General features: G+C 37.4%; 1 protein-coding gene across 2 annotated transcripts in view; it reads left to right on the top strand.

Annotated features, from left to right (window-relative positions):
* Nucleotides 1–22,301, top strand: part of sephs1 (selenophosphate synthetase 1) — a 58,147-nt gene that overhangs the window by 2,748 nt on the left and 33,098 nt on the right. For both annotated transcript variants that reach the window (XM_072563047.1, XM_072563046.1), the window contains exon 3: nt 19,683–19,786. In XM_072563047.1, the coding sequence (XP_072419148.1) occupies nt 19,683–19,786 (104 nt within the window). The remainder of the gene's footprint in view (nt 1–19,682; nt 19,787–22,301) is intronic.

The raw sequence follows: 22,301 nt of genomic DNA, 5'->3' as shown, positions 1-22,301 counted from the left end.
TTATTTCCTGAAATTTGGAAGGTTGAACAGTGATTTAATCTAGGTTTTCAGAATATTAAGGGAATTGATAGCTGGGTAGAAGGTACTTCCACAGGTTGAGCAATCCTAAATTATGACTATAAATTTCAGGATTGAGGTTTAGAGGCACTTCCATATGCAAAGATAGTTGGACATGTGAAACATTCTACTGCAGGCAACAGTTGTTGCAAAATCACTTATTTAAGTTGTTAATCGAAGGGATATGGACAAATAGTATGCACAGTTAGATCACACAAGCCATGGTCTCATTGAATCCTGGAACACATTCAAGGAATGAAATGACTTTTTCCTGTTCCGAGAGCAATGATGTCCCTTCACAAAGTTACTTTGCTGGTTGGTACAATTTTAAAATACTGCACATGCTGCAAATTTGAAATAAAGTTTAAAAATACTTAGGTCTGGCAGTATCTGCAGTGAGAGAAGCAAAATTAACATTTCCATGTTGAAATTCTGAAGTACTTTGTGAACCTGAAACATTCATTCAGTATTTCCCCACAGATGCCAAACCTGTTGAATGTTTTGAGCATTTTCATTGCTTTGCTAATTGGCTTGATTAAGATTTTGGTATTGGGGAAACTAAATATTCTTGTTCTATGATTGAAGTAAATAGAACCAAATGCTGCTGTTTCTTACTCAGTATTGATGTTGAAGAAGCATCAAATACCTGTTGAAATATAACTTCAAGACGTAATCTGTTTGCCATTACCTTTGTCTGATTCCTTTTTACTGTTAGACCCTTTTTGTATTTTGAGTTTTACTTATTTTGTTTTTAATTGGTAAGATTAATGTGTTTTGTGAATTTCTACACACCTGTTGTAAGCCTTTGAAGCTAGATCATTGAAACCTGACCTAAACAGGTCATATGGCACCAAGTTGCCGAGCTTTTCTTTCTTTGAGATAAGTGCACATTGGCTGATGTGGGTATTTACAATGCTGTAATTAGAAAAAACTCTCCTGGATCGGCATGGTGCGGCACATGACAAGTCTATCATTGTCTTAGTCAGTTATCTCACATTTTCATTCTCCATCCTATAGCAATGCCACTTTGGCCTTATTAACCAACTTAAAAATGATTATCATCCCTTTTTAAAAAAATTATAATCCACCTATTTCACTTGTCAGACTCTCCAAATGTCCAAGTTGTACCTTTTCATTTTTATCTGAACTCTTCCAAGCTTCCTTCTCATCACAATCCGAACTAATTTGTTTGCTGGCAACCTGGGAGGCCTGCCTTCCTTGCTGGACACTGCAACAAGAACAAAAACAGAAATTACTGGAGAATACTGATGAAGAGTCGTCAGACTAATTCTGCTTTCTTCTGCTGCCAGGTCTGCAGAGTTTCTCCAGCAATTCCTGTTTTTGTTTTCAATCTCCAACATTTTGTGGTTCTTTGTTTCATTTTACTGCAACAAGAACTTTGTTCTGCTGACATCATTTGTCTAATATTCTTCCCAAAAGATTCTCTTCCTTTAAACAGCCATTGTCATTTGTGGATGTAGCTGTTGTGCCACCAGCACTGAAACTTTGTTGATATTGCCATTGTCCATGATTCCACCACCACCCCCCCCCCCCCCCCCCACACACACACACACACACAAAAAAAACCTTGGGCAGTTTTCATCAGGGCACTCAACCACTATGGTTTCAGATTGCACTGCTATCCTTGAATGCTGCCACAAAATGTGAAGAGTATTTTGCACCACAATTTTGCATCCAAGGTAATGTTAACGGTCTTAAGAAATGATTGGAAATATAACAAGTTAGTGCATAGGCTGTGATCAGTCCACTTTTAGGAAAGGTTCTGTTGAGCTAGAAATGTTGCAGCCGTAATGAGAGTGTTTGTTTGATTTGACTTATTGTTGTACATGAACCAAGATTCAGTGAAAAGTGTTGTTTAGCAAAATAAGTATAGAATAGCAGCAGAAGTGTCCACCTGCTTTGTGGATTGTGAATAAATGAACTGGCAAAAGCTGCAGAAAGTGCCAAAGGCAATCTTGAATTGATAGAAGTTAAAAAATAATTATCTCTTTAAGGCTGGTACAAACAGGGAAGTGTTGGTGAAATTGAATCTCATGTAATTGAGAGTGGAGTGGGAGAAAGCAGTTGATGAACACAGTCTATGCAAAGCCATGATTTTAAAGAACAAGATTAGTACAGAAAAGTGCAGAAGTAGGATGTCACTTCATGGAATTTGTACTTGGCTTGGCCCTAGTGGCTTTCAGAGTAGAAAATCTCCAGATACCAACAAGAAGAATGAATGAAGTGATGCAAGTTTACAGAATGGAAGTTAATGTAAATTAAGAAACTTGGAGGAAATGACATACATAGGAACAGAGGTAGGCTGTTCAGCCCCTCAAGCATGTTCTGCCATTCAGTGAGATTATGACCGATCTGCCTATATCCTAAACCCCTTATACTTGCGCTTTTAAAAGAAAATATCTATTTCACCTTTTAAATTAACAAATGAACCAGCATCCACACTCGTTTGCAGAAGTGTTATAAGCCTCTACCACCTTTTTAATTGTAGAAGTGGTTCCTAACATGACTTCTGAACGGTCTGGCCCTAAACATTCCCAGACTATGGCCCCGAGATCTAGAACCCTGAACCGGTTGAAAAAGTTCATCTTTATCTACCCTGTCTTTTTCAGCTAATATCTTCATGACTTCAGTCAGACCACTCTTTAACCTTCTAAATTCTAGAGAAAACAGGCCTTAATCCCAGAGGTCCAGGAATCGGCCCTATATTGGTCACAATAATTGGTGAACATCTGGAATAGATTTCATAATGTAAGGATTTGAGAAGCAGCTTGTCATGACGGTTACTGCCATAAGTAAATCAGCAATAGAGTAGCAGTGACAAAGAATGTGTTCTTCATACTTAAAGAATGGCTCAGCATAGGAATACATAGAGATCCAAAGGCAAGGATACTCAAGTTTGGCATTTATGTATTTTGTGGACCTGAAACATGGACCTTGGCTGTGAAATCTGCTTCTGGAGAAGGATGGAGTTGGTCAGTGGAGAGAACTTGAGCAAGGAAGAGGTTCTGAAGATGGTGAAACATAGACCTATCAATTAGGAGCAAAATGGGCCAGTTAGTCCCTTGAACCTGCCTTGTCATTCAATATGATTGTGGCTGATCTGATTGCAAACTTAAATCTGCATTTTTAAAATTCCTGTAAACAACCTGATGAAATTCTAATATTTCCTGTTTTTAGTAAATAGTTAAAGTACTGTAGCAGTTACAGTGCCTTATGTAATTGGAGTGGTGGACTTGTTAAACATTAATACGTAACTCTTTGGTATTTAATCTCAATTATAAATATAGAGTTATGGTAGTTGAGGTAAAACGGAAAAATATTAGTTAAGAGCAAATTGGTAAGTTTGTGTACTCTTGTTTAAATAACTGTAATACAACTGTTTTATTCTATGCAAATAGTTCAGAAGACTGGATTTTTTTGCGATCCTCCTTGGATCCATTACCTTTGTATCTTGCCTATTGTAACTTTAGTTTTTAGTTTTTCTCTTCACTCATTAATTTTTCTTTGTTCTCCTGGTCTTTGAGAAACTATGTAATTTGAAATTAAAATTTTAAAGAAGCAAAATGAATTATTAAAAAGCAAGCAATATCTTTCAATATAAGATTGCAAATTTATTCTAAACCTTGAGAGTGAGTGTATAGTTGCTTTTAAGCTACACTTACAGAATCCCAGAATTGTTAAATTAGAGGAGGAGAATATTTGGCCCATTATGTCAGTGCCAGCTCTTTAAATAAGCAGTGCACTTAGTTCTGTTCTCCCTGTAACCCTGCACATTGTTGCTTTCAGATAAGTGAAATTCCCTTTTGAATGCTTCACTTGAACCTGCTTCCACTGCACACTCGGGCAGTGCATTACTGACGTTAACCACTCTGTGCATGAAATAATTTCTTTAAATGTTTCATTTGCTTCTTTTGCCAAATTACTTAAAATCTGTGCATTATTGTTCTTTAGACTTTTAATGAGTGAGAGCAGTTTCTCCATATCTATTTTGTTCAGACTGCTCAGAATTTTGAGTCCCCAAATCAAATTTCCTGTCAGCCTCCTTGCCTGCATGTTGCCTTACTGATGGAATTTGAATCTTATAAATTCAAACTCCACTCTTTTGAGTAGCAATCTCCCAAATTAGCCCAAGATGTTGTTTATCTTTTTAACACCTGCAAGTAACTTTAATTTTTGTATTATCACTGATTTTTATGTAGTCACACTATATCATATTCACTCTGTTACATATGGAATGTATTCCACTTGCCATTCCTTGGTATTCTCAAATTACCATCCGCTTAACAGAATTGGTTGAATATTATACATTGACCCATCATGGTGAAGTTCCAATATCATAGTGTTGGATTCATTTTGTTATGTTGGTGGAATGAATGAAGACTTGAGGTCAGGCAGGATGACAATGCATGATGTTTCAAAACTCTGGAAGCAAAGTTGACCTCTCTGAAAGAGCATAGTTTGTTTACAATCACTGTTTTCTCTTTCATTTTCTTAACTGTTTATCAATGGGTTTCTTCCATCCTTTTTAGATTTTTAATTCTGTTGCCCTGTATTGACCAACCTCTTCCTCTCTTCATTTGCAAGTTCTCAATTCATGCTTTATTTTCAAATTGATTCATTTTATAGTTTTATTTCTTATGTCCTAAGTACAGTATTGCATAACAGTTCTCCCAGTAATACAAGTATCCTTCATTCATATATCCATTCATTTAAAAAAGGAATAGGTTGATGCAAAGTGTATGACGAAAGTTACATTTGATTTTATTTTTGAAATTGCATTTCTTTTGTACAATTTCATGTAAATGTCATGCAGGAAGGACAAGCAGTAAACTTGAGAATACTGAATTCTGGTGAACAACCATACTTTTGCATTTGCAGGAAAGCAAAATGTGTTTCAGTTTAACATGTCCAAAAAAATAGCTTTTTTTTAAAAAACTGTGGCATTCCTTCAGTGCCTCTCGGATAGAACTTGACCTGCAGCCTAACTACTGTAGAACAATCAAAATCAAGGTTGTTTGTTTTACAGATCTAACGTTAGTAGGTTGGTGAAACTGAATTCAAAAATATTTGTTAACTTGTGAAATGATGCTAGAAAATGGTCATGAAACCTGCTGGATTATTTTTAGAGATAGTAACTTTCTGGCCCACACAAGTTACATTCTAGGCATGGTTACTGTTATGATCAGCATACCCAGGGCTGAACGATAAATACTACTTTGGCAATATTGTCCACATTCCAAAAACACAAAATATAATTTAAAACAAAATACAAACCTGAAATTCAAGGCTGACTGCTCTGGGAAAACACCATGGTATTCTTCAGGAATTTTTGAGATCATATCTCTGGATTCGACTAAAACAGTAGTTATAAAGGAAAACTGTATTGCATCATTGGTATCGTTGTTGTGCAAATTTAAATTCTTCGATGCTTTGTTTGTATTCGTTAGTTCAAGAAAATTGGGTCTGTCCATCTAGCTAGTTGGTGTTCTCTAGCTGTCAAAATTCAGGTAGGATCTTAAAGCTCCTCTTTCTCTGTCTGAAACGTACGACAAGTTGTGTGCTCCAATTGAAGTCCTTCCTGACTACTTGCTCAATCAAATAAAGCTATTCAGCAGTGTTTTGAATAGTTACTACTATTAATTCGCAATTATGGTTCAGTCAGTCTTAATTGTTCATGAAAATGAATAGGCAATAGATGATCAAAACTTCTTGCAAAATGCATGACTGAAGTTACGTTTGATTTTGTTTTTGGAATTTTTTTTGTAGAATTTCATGTAGTGAAAGACCAGCAGTAAACATGAGATTGCTGACAAGCCTGATGAACATCCATGCTCTTTAAGCGAGTCTTTTCTCAAAGTCAATTTGTGCTATGTGCCAAATGTTGATTACAGTGATAGTTGCTCAGATTGCAGAACTAAACATTTTGCAACAGCATAAGTATTGCTGTTTTTAGTACAAATGAGTATTACCCAAGAATTCCTTCATTCATAAATACGTAGAAAATAGAAGCAGGAGTAGACCATTCAGCCCTTCATGCCTGTTTCACTATTCAGTATGTTCATGACTGATCATTCAAGTGGCATTTTCCTACTTTCGCCCCATCCTCGTTGATCCTTATAGCCATAAGAACTCTATCTCCTTGAAAATGTTCAATATTTTGGCCTCAAGTGCTTTCTATGGCAAAGAATTCCATAGGCTCACAATATCTCAGTCCTAAATGACGTACTTGTGCCCTTTGATACCTGGTTGTGGACTCCCTAGTCATCAGGAACTTCTTTCCTGCATTTACCTTGTCTAGCCCTGTCATAATTTTACAGGTTTCTGTTTGATCCCCCTTCATTTAAACTCCAGTGAATATAGTCCTAATGAATTCAGTCTTTCTTCATATTGTCAGTCCTGGGATCGGTCAATTAGAGTCCATTCAGATGGAGTCTTCTCCAGAAGGTGGTGATTTTATATTTTTGTTGAAACTAAAATATATTCTTTAAATTTGTCAGAGTTAACTTTCTTTTAACGTTTTTTGTTATCAATAACTTTGAATTATGTTTCAAAATCATAAATTCTTTCCAAATCAAGAGAAACACGTGGAATAGTTTTTGCTTTTAGTTCTGGCAGCTGTAATCCCCACGTCTGTATGTATTTGAACTAAGCACAGTTGATCCTTTAAGGTGAATATATCTTGAAATATTTAGTCTGACTTTCCTTTTTGACAATAGGACACAAAGCACTAAAGAAAAACTAAGTAAGTGGCCATTATAAATATTAAAATTTGTGTGTAGATAATCTCATTACAATTTCTTCCTTTTCATGCTTTTTTTTTCCTTTTTTTTTTATGAGCCACTTTTGTGCCTGTTTTTTCATGTCTGTTTCTCTCTCACTTTCTCCAATCTTGCATAAGGAATCAGAAATGGACAAGGTTCTGGAGCTGCCACTTCAAATGGGAGTATAACCTTCACACAAGTAGATGCTTTCAGAAGTTGGTTGGGGGGGACAGGGGGGACCATACAGAGGAAGGAAAATGTTTAGTAGCAATCATTTAAAGCCACTCCATCCATCTATGTAGTGATGTGTGAAGTAAAATGTCAGCATGTATAGAGAAAATGGAAGTTAATTTATGGTTTTTCATTTTGTGGCTTGGAAATGTTTGCTTACACTCACAGCCACAAAATAAATTATAAGATGGAACCAAACATATGTCAATAAATGGGTGGAAAGCTGTTTTTTCCAAAATTGAACATTATTCATTTGGCTGTAGGATGCCACTTGTATTTGGAATGTGTTGCCATTGACACTGTCCTTCTTAGAGCTGCATAACATTTTTATTTAGTTTTGTTTTTAAAATTATGTTGGTCAATTGGAAAGATCTTTCTCTACTTTTTGTTTCTGTGGATCAGCTGTATTGAAAATTTAGTTCTGAATTTTAAGTAAGGATATAGATTTAGTTTTCTAACGGGAAGACACTTTGAAAGTGTTAAGTGCAATATTTGTGATTGGCAATCTATAGTTTAATAAATTATGCTCTGAAGAGGCCAAATAATGCGGTAAATTCAGGACATTCAGTTAATTGAATCTACTTCAATACTGTGAAGACAACTGGCTAGGAGGCATAGAGTACCATTCTACATGGGGGATAAAAACATTCTTTAGTTCAGTCAACAATAGATTAGCTTTTCCAACAATTTCTGTTTTTGCAATAATAGTTGTGCTAGATTAGCACTTTCATGCCTATTTGTGAACTGGATTTGAGTGAAAGAAAATAGAAGTGCTGAAAATACTCAGATCAGGCAGCATATTTGAAGAGGCCAACAGAGTTAACAGGTCCATGAGCTTTCATTAGAATGGACTTGAAAAATTAATTCTGTTCTTCTCTCCACAGTTGCTACTTGACTCCAGAGCAATTCCAGCACTTTTATTTTACTCATTCACGGAACATGGGTCTTGCAGGATGATGATTGGCTTGGAGGGAAGCTTGTAGGTGGTGTTCCCATTTGTCTGTGAACCTTGTCCTTCTAGATTGAAGTGGTCACTGATTTGGAAGGTGTTGTCTAAGGAGTTTTGGTGACCTTGCGCAGTGCATCATGCAATTTGTACGAACTGCTGTACTGAGCAACCATGGTCAAGTTGATTAAATGTTTGTGGATGTGGTGCTGTGAGCAGGCTGTGTTAGACACCTTTGTAACAACCACTGCTTTCATTGGATACCAAGTCAGAATCTTGCACAATTCCTGTTGTGATTGGAGAGACCTGAATTTGTTCTTGCAATAATGGCTTTCTGTGATGCGTTGCAGATGTGAGAAGATGCAAACCTTGGCTACCACATCAGTGGAAGATATTGTAGAGCAATAAAGAATATTCTTCTTTTTTACTCTTATCAGTGGCTTAGTACTGAACAATAGTCATTTATAGTTAGTAACAGTAACTTGCTTGCATGCCACAAATTCCATTTTTTTCCTGTGTGCACTGTCATGGGTTGAACCAGACTGTTTGCACCCTTAGTGTCCTGTTTTGTTTTGTGATTGGCAATCAGAAGCTTATCTCCATCTATCAATTTCTAAACTTTGTGTACATGCCTTTTTGCTTCTGGACTTGATTAATCCAGTGCATTTGAGAAATATAAGCACATCGAAAACTGTTCTGTGCATCTCTGTATTTGCGCAAAGTTTTGTTCACCCATGACTGATCTGGTTGCTGACTTACACTGGTTCGCTTTCTAGGAACATCTAGATTTTTTGAAACTTTAACATTATCATCTTTTGTCTTTAAATCTCACGTGGCTTTGTCTCTCCTTATCTCTCTAACTTTGTCTAGCCTTGCAACCATCCCATTACCACAACCCTGGACCACCTCTAATTCTGATCTGTTAATTGATCTACCCTTGATGCTCTGCACTTCTACCTTCCTTCTTTCAATTTATCCCTTAAAATCCATCTGTTTAATGAAACGTTTGGTCACCTGGTCTCAAATAAGACCATAAGATGTAGGAACAGAAGTAGGCCTTTGAATCAAACAAGAATGCTCCACCATTCAGTGAGATCATGATCTGATAATCCTCAGCTCCACTGTCCTGAATTTTCCCTTTAACCTTTGATAGCCTTGCTGATTAAAAATCTGTCTGTCTCAGCTCAACAACCCAGTCTCAACAGCCTGCTGTAGTAAAGAATTCCACGGATTCACGAGTCTGAGAGAACAATTTTTTTTCTTAAATCTGTCTGAAATGAAAGATCCTTATTCTGAGATAATGCCTTCTGGTCCTTGTCTCTCACATAGTGAAACATCCTTTCTGCAGCTTAGTTATCTGTGAAGCTCAGCACAAACTGGAAGAACAACACCTCATTTTCCATTTATGGACCCCTGAACAATATTGAGGTCAGTAAGTTTAGGGCCTGAACTCTCCCATGGCCTAGCCCCCAACCCAGGGCTTATTATCGCATAATCTGCCATTACATGCTATCTACGGTTAGCCATTAACTGTTTCCATTAATAGCTATTCACTCTCCTAGACAAATTGTTATCCACACCTTTGTCCAACTGTTCTTTTTCTTTGGGCTATATCCCCACCTATCACTTACTCCCCCACCACACCCCACCCCTTTCTCATATATAATCTCAGACACCATGCATTCTCAATTTATTAAGTTGCCTAATGTGTGGCCCTTTTTTTTGTTTTCTTCCCTTTTATAAATAAAGATGTTCCATTGTCAATTTTCCAATTCAGTGACTTTGCAGAATCTAGGATTCATGGAAGATTACTGCTAGTGCATCCAGTATCTTTGTAGATACTTCAGTATTGTAGAATACGTCCTCTCGGGTCCAAGGGACTTGCCAGTCTTTAGCTTCATTTGTTTTTTTCCACATTTATTTCCTAGTGATAGTTACTTTATTAATTTCTTTTTGCCCTTGATTATTTAATAATTTTGGAATGCTATTAGTATATTCTACTGTGAAGACTGATGCAAAGTATTTATTCAACTGTTCTGCCATATCCTGGTTTTCCATTATTATTTCCCTAGCCTCATTTTCTTAGGAGTCTATATTTACTTTGGCTTCTCTCTTCCTTTTTTTTATATATTGAAAGAAGCTCTTGCTATCTGACTTGATATCACTTGCACTTTGTATGGTTCTGTTTCAAATTCTGTTTGCTTATGTTGCTGCATAATCTTTGAATCTTTTCCTACAGTAAGGGATCTGTACAAATGCATGATTTGGAGGTGCTGGTGTTGGACTGGGGTGGACAAAGGTAAAAATAACACAACACGAGGTTATAGTCCAACAGCTTTAGTTGGAGGCACTAGCTTTCAAAGCACTGCTGCTTAAGGCAGTCATGGAGCAGAATCATGTGACACAGAATTTATAGCAACAGGGTTGCAGTGTCATGGAATGTAATATTAAACAAATTTAGCTTGGGTCTTTCATCTTTTTAGAGTGATCATGTTAGTTTCGTTCCTTCATATGTAAATCCCAGAACATTTTTAAAATTACATTCTCAAGGTAGCTTTTAACGACAGGTGCCATCTCCGCTCAGATAATGTATTGAAGGTGTGAGGTTACAGTCTATGTCTCTGTTAGGTCAGACTGATTCTTTTTCTAAAGTGGGATTAACAGAATTTTACATGTAATTCTGCAAATACACATTCATTCCACAAACTTGTGTGTGTGCAGGGGAGACAGTGTGTGCATGTGGGGGTGAATGTCTGAACGAGTATGTGTGAGAGTGTAGTGAGTTGAAGTCTGAGAGGTTGCTTGTGTGGGGTGTGTATGTGTGAGCATATGAGAAAGAGCTTGTGTATAAGGGAGGCTTTGCGTGTGTGTGACTGGGTCTGTAGGAGTGAGTCTATGTGCTTATGCATGCGCTTTTGTGCACGTGTGAAAGTGTGCATAGTGCAGTGGAGTGTTCCTTCCCAGCTGATGATTGTTGTGCAGTGTCCATTCATCTATTGCCGCAGCCTCTGCTCTGTCTCGCCAATGTGCCATGCCTCAGGGCATCCTTGCCTGCAGCGTATGAGATGGACAAAGGCTGAGTCACATGAGTACCTGCCACGTACATGGTGGGTTCTGGTCTGACGTGTAATGGTGGTATTCATATAAGTACTGGACAGTGAAGGGTACCCTATCGGTTGCAGCTCGTGTCTGTCTCCTGAGGAGATCATTGGGGTTTCTTGCTGTGGCACGTCGTAATTGGCAGTCAATGAGTTGAGCATCATACCCTGTTCTTATGAGGGCATCCTTGAGTTCTTTCAAGTGTCTGTCATGTTCCTCCTCATCTGAACAGATCCTGTACGCGTAGGGCTTGTCCGTAGGGGATGGCTATTTTAATGTGTTTAGGGTGGAAGCGAGAGAAGTGCGACATCATGAGTTCTCTACACCAGCATCCCCCACTATGACGGCATCATGGCAACAGCCTCAGTACTCAATGCCAACAATTGCCAAGCACTGTTTGACAACTCAACCGCTTCATCCTCAACCACAATGTTTTCATCTTTGACAGTTAGTTCTTCATCCAGATTCCGGGAACAGCAATGGTGACCAAATTTGCACCCCAATATGTCAATATTTTCATGCACAGGTTTGAACAAAACTACTCTTTCGCAGGACCTCCAACCAACACTATACACCAGATAGTGGCAATATTTTCTTTCTCTGGACCCATGGCAAGGAGTCACTGAAACAACTACACAAGGATATCAATGCGCTTCATCCCGCCATCAAACTCACCATGGACTACTCTTTTGTATCGGTCTCGTTCTTGGACACATGCACCTCCACCAAGGATGGGCACTTCAGCACCTCACTCTACCACAAACCCACTGATAACCTCACGATGCTGCACTTCTCTCGCTTCCACCCTAAACACGTTAAAACAGCCATCCTATACGGGCAAGCCCTACACGTACACAGGATCTGTTCAGATGAGGAGCAACGTGATGGACACGTGAAAGTACGCAAGGATGCCTCATAAGAATGGAGTACAATGCTCAACTCTTCGACCGCCAATTATGACGTGCCACAGCAAGAAACCATAATGATCTCCTCAGGAGACCGGCACGACCTACAACTAACAGGGGACCCTTCGTTGTCCAGTACTTCCTGGGAGCTGAGAAACTTACACCATGTTCTTCGCAGCCCGCAGCACATTATCAATGAGGATGCGTACCTCTCAAAGACCCTCCCCACACCTCCACTTCTTGCCTTTAAACAATCACTAAACCTGAACCAGATGATTGTTCGCAGCAAACTGTCTGGCTTTCATGACGCCATACAACCCTGTCATAGCAGGCACTGCAAGACGTATCAGAGTATCGTCATAGATACCTCCATGACACATTAGGTCGCAATCCACCATGTATGCAGTAGGTGCTCATGTGACCTGGCCAACGTTGTCTATCTCATACACTGCAGTCCAGGATGCCCTGAGGCATGGTACATTGGCGAGACCAAGCAGAGGCTGTGGCAACGATGAATGGACCCCGCACAACAATAAACAGCCAGGAGTGTTCCTTCCCAGTTGGGGAACACTTCAGTCGGGACATTTGGTCTTGAACTTTTGGGTGACCATCCTCCAAAGCGGACTTTGGGACGGGCAACAACACAAAATGGCTGAGCAGAGGCTGATAGCCAAGTTCTGTACCCATGGCGATGGCCTCAACGAGGGCCTTGGGTTCGTGTCACACAACAGGTGACCCCACTGCACTGTACACTCACGCGTGCATATGCAGATCCCCCCTCATATGCTCACGCACGCACCATCTCGCAGACTTATATGCCAATACTTTCACTCACTCACACACACTCACTCTCTCTCACAGACACCCTCACAAGTTTGTGGGGTGAATTTGTGCTTGCAGAATTACAGTATATGCCGTTTTTGAGCAAAATAAGTTAAATTCTGTGAATCTCACTTTAGAAATAGAATCCATCTGACCTAACTTTGGGATACTGACAAACTTTAACTTCACCCCTTCAATTTATTATCTGAGCTGAGATGACACCTATTGTTAAAAGCTACTTTGAGAATGTAATTCTTAATGTTCTGGGATTTACAGATGAAGAAACCGAAGCTAACACACATCACTCTAAAAGATGAAAGACTCAAGATAAATTTGTTTACTGTTACATTCTATTTCACTGCAATCCTGTTGCTATAAATTGTGTTGTCTGAATTTGCTCCATGACCACCTGAAGAAGAAGCAGCACTTCAAAAGCTAGTGCCTCCAAGTAAACCTGTTGGACTATAACCTGGTGTTGTGATTTTTAACTTTATACAAATGCACATTGTTCCCATCTTCTGATATTACATGCAAATCTGAGGACTGAAGATTTTGCACGGTTTTCATTAGCAGTGGCAGTCAACTTTTTAAAAATGAATTAACTGCTTCTAGATGCTAGAATATTGCTACTTTGCCTTCACCAGGATTATAATTTTCTTTCTCTACTGAAAATCTTCAGCAAAGGAAATCAATTCTGTTAAATGGTAATGATTTATTAATTGTAGTCTATTATCTTGGAACTTTTTGTTTTCTTAAGCATTATTGATAGCCCATTTTGCTCAGCCGATGAGTTCTTGGCAACTGATCTTCAGAAAGCTTATCCATAGGGCTGACAAACCTTTCATTTTAATATACTGATTTTAATTGCTGGAAATTCTAACATTAGTAATCCCGAAGCACCATGTTTAGTTTTACTTTTGATCCTGTTTAGTTGATTCTTCATTCCATGTCTTTAGATTTGTGGTGTGATTTATTTTAATCTTTGTATTTCAATAATTAAAGGAAATGTTTCTAACTAATGTTTTCCATTTATTATCCTGGATTCCTTTTGAAAATTAACCTGGTTCCATGCAAAGTATTGACAAAATGACATAGTTTGGAATTTTTGTTAACATTATCCAGTGGTGAGTGCCTGTTATCCTCTGGGTTTCTTTCGTATGTTGGATAAACTGTAGCCTTGTGCTTTTCATGCCTACACATGTGTTGTTATGAGCTAACTAACTTAAACATTTTCCTAACTTGCTTTCAAAAAAAGCAAATCATGCACCTTTTTAAAATTATCCAGTTATGGGACAAAAATGTGTGAAAATTGCAATACTGCTTTGTGAGCAGTATTCCTGATTTATTAGTGGAGCCAAATTGCGTTTCAAATATGCCGCTCGATACATTTTTTTTCTCTGTCAGATAATGCCATTTGTAGTGTCTCTTATCAATCAGAGGAACTGCATCAGCACGTAGCTCAGTCAGTTTTTGGATTCTTGAACAGATTATTTAATGCTGATCAGGATCAAAATAATTCTTTTATCTTGAACCAAAGTCAGAATTATTTCTTTGAATTAAGTGTAGTTAGTGTTTTGTATTTTTGGGAATATAAAATTGGGAACAAGAAAATTAACTGCAAAAAATGTGAGTGCTGTGAGATAGGTATATGATTCCACCTTGGGCAGTATCAAAACCACGCACTTTGAAACTCAGTGATTCAAAATTATATGCATAGTAAAGCCACATCCCCTCTAGTATGCTTCTCTATAGTTGCTTGATAGTACAGATATGCAGACCAAGCTTTTCATCTTGCCCTCATCAGCAATGTTACAAAGAGTGCCAGCTTTCAAAAGCAGCAACAATTTACATGATTTGAGCAACTTAATGCAAGTTGGTTGACAGTGTGGGCTCTGATCCAGGCACTGTCATAGAGAATGTGCCCAGAGTAGTCACCCCAAACCTTCTGTTTAAATTCATTTCAAGAAAGCATGTCCACTCTGGTCAAAATGTGCCATAGGCTGTGCACCCAGAAACAGTCACCCACCTGAAAAGGTGGAATACCCTGGACCAATTCCTTTTGTCGCAAGAACTGAGAATGTATTCATGAATACATGCAACTTCTCGCAAGTGCAAGTAAACCATGTTGTGAGCCCAACTAAATTTTAAGTTGGTTTTTAGTGTAATTCTAGGCATACTCAGAATTGTTGAAATAGGTGCTGCTTAATCACAGAATCCTGGATTTTACAAGCATTGAATGTTTGGTTGAATACAGTTAGTAAATTTAGATGCTGCCAACAGTCCAGATGCTCTGACAGTATACCATGTTACTAGTTTCTGTGGCAGACCAAATGACAGTTTTGGCTAGACAGCAGCATCCTTAGAATACTGGTTGTTGCATAGTAGTGGAGTGAAACACCTGTTGGTCAGTTTTAAGATGTCCTAATTTATAGTAGACTGGGTACCTTTGAGGAAAAAGTGCACTGGCTGTAGGCCTGTATGACCTTTTGCAGTGATACTCAACTCATCTGATCTGAAAGGAGGTGCACATAATCCTGCAAAATACATTTGATGCTAATGACTCAGACACTGTTGATGGGTTGCTAATAAGGCCAAGCTTATAGTGCACAGACTGAGGACTATTGTGATAGCGATCCTACCTCTGGGTCAGAAGACCTAGATTAATTGTAACAGGTTAATTGTAAATTAGCTGTGGTGTGTGGACCTATAAGAATCCCAATACATATTGACCAATGTCAGTAAACTTGCAGTAGACAATTAGAGAGAACTTATTAGAGGATTTCTCAGCTAGTGCATCAAATGAAAAGAGTTTGCTGGAATGTTCTTCAAAAGTGCATTAGTAAGGTAGATCCTAATGTCTGCAAAAAATCTTTCTGTAGCTGCAGATTCTAATATAGTAAATGAATCATCTACGTACAGAAATATGCAAGGATTAGGAGATGGGGCTTTTCACCTACCCAGGAGAATTATTCTTGGATTTTTCTGTCAAACATTCTGAGTAACTGTCAAGGTGGGTAATTTGGAACTGTTCAAAGTCTTTGATCTCTACCTTAGAATCAGTAACTTGTGACTCTTTGAGAGTTCTTGTAAGTTCAAACTTCCTGGACTTGTCCCACAAAGACAGTACATCATTACTTCCAAGGGGCCCCAAATTATCTGGAGACCAGAAGATTAATGTATGTCACTGACTAGGAAACTCATTTCATTTTGTGAAATTGGTCATTGTGCTTTGTATCATGGTAAAGAAAACAAAAAAAAATTGCACCAATAACTATTAAATTGACTAAGTGTTGACTCATTAACTTGTGAAGTTAGTCAATTTGGCAGGAAGAATAAACACATTATTACTTAAATGGAGAGTGACTGTGGAATTCAGAAGTGTGGAGGGATTTTGGTATTCCAGTGTACAAGTCATTTTAAAGAATACACTTGCAGCACAGATTCCGACATTAAAAGCTAGGAGCAATTCAACACATCAGGCCTGAAGATTAATGGAATGCTATCCTTTATTATAAGAAGAATTGAACAGAAAAACAAGAATGTTATGCTTCAGTTGTACAAATCATTGATGAGAGTCCATCTCTGATACCATGTTTAGTTTTGGTCTCTTCGTAAAACACATTGGAGGCAGTTGAGAGATTTGAAAAATTGATATCTGGATTGCTCTATGAGGATAGCTTGAACAGGCTGGTTTTGTTTCCACTGGCATTTCAAAGAATGAGAGTTAACTTAATTGAGTATAAAATTCTGAATGGTCTTGCTAGGTGGACATGGACAGGATCTTTGCTCTTGTGGGTCAGTTCAGACCAAAGAAGGCGCAGTTTATAAAATTAGGAATCACTTGGAATATTTTTCTGAGAGTTTTACAGATTTGGAATTCTGCCTGAGAAGGCAGCAAACGTTTATGGTTTTAAGACAAAGGTAGGTAAATTCTTGTTAGGTAGGTAACAAGGGGCTATCGGAGATGGGTGGGAATTTAGAATTTGAAATGCAAACAGATCTGCCATGATCTTCTTAAATGGCCTCAAGGAGGATGCCATTTTGTATGTTGTGTTATTGCTAGCTTTCAAGTTTATTCTTTTAGAATGGGAACAATTGCAGTTTGATTGCCCAGACTTTGCAAACAGTATCTGCAAATGCAGTTGCACATTTTGCATTTAACATGTTCACCAGAATTCTTTTTTAAAAAACGCTCCCAGCTTTAAAGAAAACTACACTTTTTGCATGAACATGAGATTCCTGTGATTAGACTAAATGTTGAGCCCAGCAGCATGACTGAGTTCTAAGTGACAATAGTGATTGTTGTAGTGTTAATTAAGCAAATTAACGATTACCATTGATTTTAATGGGATGTGGCCTGTTATTATTAATTGTTTTGATGGCAAAGTGGCGCAGAAGAAATTATGATGTGGCATATAATTTCCTGAGACTTCTGCAGCATAAACAGGTGCTTTTGACTTGGGTGTACCATTTCTAATATACTGACATTGCTATAACATTTAACATTACTATAATTCTCAAGGAAATCTACATCTGAGTGTCTCTTCTTACCCTGTGTAAATACTTGGATGTGTAGACTGGGTATTGTGTAACGAGAGAGGATTAATTAGCAGCATTGTGGTGCAAGATCCTTTAGGGAAGAATGACCGTAGATGACCAAATAATATTGTAGAATTCTTCATTAAGATGGCGAGTGACACAATTAAATCTGAAACTAGGGTCCTGAACTTAAAGAAAGCTAACTTTGATATGAGGCATGCATTGGCTAGGAAAAACTGGCCAAGGATACTTAAGGAGTTGATGGTGGATAGGCAATGGCAGACATTTGAAGAACAAGGGGCTGAACTTCAACAATTGTACATCCCTGTCTAGTGTAAGAGTAAGACAGAGAAGGTGGCTCAACCATGAAATCAGGAATGGTGTTGAAGCCAAAAAGGAGGCATATAGATTGGGCAGGGAATGCAGCAAGCCTGAGGACTGGGAGAAATTTACAATTCAGCAGACCAAGATAAAGGGTTTAATTCAGAAGGGGAAAATAGAATATGAAAATAAGCTTGCAGAAAACATAAAAAATATGTGAAGAGAAAAAGATTGGTAAAGACAAACATAGGTCCCTTGCAGTTAGAATCAGGTGAATTCATAATGGACAGCAAAGAGATGGCAGACTAGTTGATCTGTCGTCACTAAGGAGGGCACAAGTAATGCTAGGAGACAAACAGTCAAGCACGAAGGAGAAATGAAGAAAATCCTTCTCGGTCAAGAAATGGTATTGGGGATATTGACAGATTAAAACCTGATAAGACCCCAGGGGTTCATGCTCTGCATCCCAGAGTACTTAAGAAAGCAGCCCTAGAAATAGAGGATGCATTAGTGATCATTTTTCCAGCATTCTGTACAATGTGGAAGAGTTCCAATGGACTGGAGTTAGCTAATGTAACTCCACTCTTTAAAAAAGGAGGGAGAAAGAAAACGGGAAATTATGGATTGATCAACCTGGCATCGGTGGTGGGCAAAATGTTGGCCTTAATTCTTAAACCTGTAATAACTGAACATTTTGAAAGCGGTGACATAATTGATCCTGGACAGCACAAATTCGCTGAAGGGAAATCATGCTTAACTAGTCTTCTGGAATTTTTTGAGGATGTAACCAGTTGAGTAGTCAGTGCTGAATCAGTAGATGTTGTGTACCCTAGGAATCAACTTATAATTTACTTTAATATGTCCTACATTTATATCTGATGTGGTGATTTCTTTTCACCAATCTGTCCTGCACTCTGCTGCTGCCCTGGTTCAGTCGTTACTGCATGTCCAGTGAACAGGATAGTAATAGATTACCTACAAAATCTTGATAAATGGAAAAGATTTATTCGAATGAAAGCTAAAATTAAAACCTCTTGTTTAAAAATTATTATACTAATGGATTATTTTGAAGTTAGTAATGTGACTAGTAATATGTTGGTCTCAAATTTTAAACTTTTTAAGGTATTATTAGAAATGATTTATAGGCTTGCATTTTTTATTCATGCATATTACAATTTGCCTACTCTTAATTGACTAATTTCTTGGCTGAAGAGTGGGAGAATGTCCAGGTTCTAATACTATCAGTTTTATTCAAATTTATTACCAATTTATAGGTTACACTCTTTCTCCAGCATATCCCAATTGTTGGGGTTTACTTTGCACCAGTGATAATGACAAGACCTAATATTCACCAAGAAGGATGCTTACTCTTTTTGATGTTAAATCATTGGCATTTTGCAGCATCAAACTGCTTTGTGACCTTTCTTCCGTTGCATATTGAAAACCTTGTTTTATGAATAAAATGTGGTGTATTTGTTATTTAAATGCTGTTGAGTAACCACCTCTAATGCTGTCCTTAGATATACACCAGTTGCAAATAGATCTTGATGGAAAAAGATCTGAACTGTGCATTTTAAGTAAATTCCTACTTCATTCCATCTTAAAGGATTTCCAATTTTAATTTTATGTTTAGTTTCTCAGCATTATTAGTATTTAAATAAAACAAATTAATTTTTTGTGCTCGTTCAATGTTCTTAATATTACTAGCAGCAGCAACATACATCAGTCATTTTCCTATGTGCAACTTTGAATGCAAACTGCCTGTCATTTGTCTGGGTAACATAAATAATCCATTGGTAAAATCTTTGCATTTCAAAATGATTAGAGCCAAACAAAATGCAGTGTATCATTTGTAATTTCAAGTAGTTGAGATAGCTTAATTTCCACCAACCATTGCTACATTTTACTTCCTAGAGCAGTTATTGTGTTCTAGTCATTTGAGAAGTTTTGTTATTTTTCATGTCTTTGTTAATGTTGCAGGTATTGGAATGGATACATGTGTTATTCCCTTAAGACATGGCGGACTGTCTCTGGTTCAAACAACAGATTATTTTTATCCCATTGTCGATGATCCTTACATGATGGTGAGAAACTTTTAATACATTTGTATATATCGAGTAATACTAAAAGGGTTTACAAATATTAGACAAAACGCAAGCATATACTATCCAAATCTACTGATTCATTCTTGTATGTACATTATAGAAATTTTGTCATGTCAGCAGAAAGTATTGAAACTTAAAACCCTCATATGTATTTAGCTCTTATACTTTAATCTTTGACTTTTACTAGCACCCTGTTGATGGTTCTGTAAACTATGAATAAATTAGGTTTTAAAAGAAAATTTCTAACCAGTGTTCCTTATAATCAAATATACCAAGTTTAACTGCAGCTGTCAAGTACTCTGTATTATACATAACATATCATTTTACCTGTGGTAGCTCGACATGCTGTTCTGGTCACCCATTTGAGTTTTACCCTTCATTTGATGATTAAGGATGATGATAATTAGAAAATTTGCCGCATGTTTGTTGGTCTCTTGAAGGTTGATTTTTATTTTGCACCCCCGCCCCTTGAAAATAAAATTGTCTTGCCTAATTTGGTGAATTCTGAAGAGTTTCTTAAAATGATGTATGTTGTGTTCTGGGATAAATCCCTACCGATGTTTTCACAAGTATATTGTAGATCAATTATGCAGTACTGTTGCTTCCATATTTGAGATCGGCAATGTTTCTCTATTATCCACTTTGTCAGAATGGAAGCGGTGAGAATATAATAGAGGTACATAACTTTTTTAGCACTTTATTTTGTGAAGATAATTGTAAGAACTTTATTTTAGCAACTAAAAATCACTACTCAAAAATCCAATCTGATAACAATGCTAAAGGAGATCCCTTAGATTTTGTTTCAGTCAGAAAATGTGGCCATGCAGTAGTGGCCAACAACAATTGTCCATCCCTAATCACTTTTGAGAAGGTGCAGTGGCTTGCACCTTCTCAAAGCTGATTAGGAATGGACAGTTGCATGTCAGGCTTTGTAATGAATGTACCCCCAGAGTGCCTCTCGGTAGGAAGTTCAAGTATTTTGACCCAACAACAAGGACGTGCAGTTACCTAAATCAAGGTGATGTGTGATCTGGAGGTGCTGCTGTTCTTGTCTTTGTACGTGGTAGAAGTCAGTTTTGATAGGTGCTGTTAAAGGAATCAGTATGACTAGTTGAAGCGCATTTTATAGGTGCTACATACTTCAGATACTTCATAGTTACTCAGGGTGAAAGGAGCAAATATTTAAGTTGATGGATGGGTACCATCAGACAAGCCACTTTTTCCTGAATTGTTTTTGGACAGAGTATCTGGAAGGTGAATTTATTCATTAAAGCCAACCTTTTATGATAAACACAGATTTAATATTGGCCAAAAAAAACTTCACAGTTCCCTTTGCCTTCTTATCTATAAGAATCCAAATTTGTTTGAATTCCTGTTAAAGATATATTGACTAAAATAATGTAGGTTAACAAATATATGTTTATTAAGAAATGTGACAATATTGTTAGACACCTAAAATTTTTTTGAAATTAATTTTAAGGTACTGATGAAGTAAGCTTGACAATGACATTTGTCCTTTCTGGTGCAAAATTACATTATGATAACTTGGAATGCATTGGCAGTAGCTGAAAACTTTTGAGTTATTGTGGAATTTTAAAACATCAGGGTTCAAGTGAAACCACCTGTTTCTGTTCAACTTCTATGATTTTATTGAGCTGTATTACATTCAATACATTCAATAAATTATTGATTGATTGACTCAACACATTATTAACTCCAGAGGAAGTTCCCAAAAGGCTGCTTTCAGAGTTGACTGTAGTATGTGATCATACAATTTCTATTCTTTCTCATAACTGAGACTTCTGACTTCTAAAATTCTTACTAAAATTCTTTTCAGCACTGTTTTCAAGTAAAGTGTCTTTTTGTCACTGACAAAACTAGGAACACAATTTCATTTTACCTGCACTTTTTTTTTTGCTTTGGTTATATAGTTCAGCATTCTACTGGCTTTGAGATTGCTGTTTTGGTTGAATATAATATGTATACCAAAGTCCTAAATTTCTCTTCAGATATTTCAAAAAAGTTCATACTGTTTTGTCCCACATTTCTGTTGTGTGTAGTGTTTTACACTTGTCCACAAACATTTTTTTCATTTTGCTATTTCTGAGCTCCTTCAATTCTAAGTTCCCTCTAGTTAAGCATCTTTTGAAAAATGTATGCAGGTTTCATCTATTTTGAATCCAAAGCATTGCAAATTCGAAGCACAGTTCCACAGTCACCTCCCTTGACTCCATCTGTTTCTGTAGGCATTCCTAATGTATATCCAAGATCCCACAAACTTGGAATTTAATCAGTAGTCTTTCATATATTTGCATAATCTAGGTGCACTGTGGTAAGGCTCTCCGTAGGTCTGTTGCTTTAGAGTAATTTAGAAAATAGTTAAGCAGAATCTTATAGGGCATTGATCAATGGTGAGAAATCTGGCAGAATTGCATGAGACATCCGGTGAGATCTTACTCATTGGGGGCAAGTAGCTGCATTTTCCATCAAAGTT

The sequence above is a fragment of the Chiloscyllium punctatum genome, chromosome 44, assembly GCF_047496795.1.
Source record: "Chiloscyllium punctatum isolate Juve2018m chromosome 44, sChiPun1.3, whole genome shotgun sequence".
Lineage (NCBI taxonomy): Eukaryota > Metazoa > Chordata > Chondrichthyes > Orectolobiformes > Hemiscylliidae > Chiloscyllium > Chiloscyllium punctatum.
This window is presented reverse-complemented; position numbering and strand designations above follow the sequence as displayed.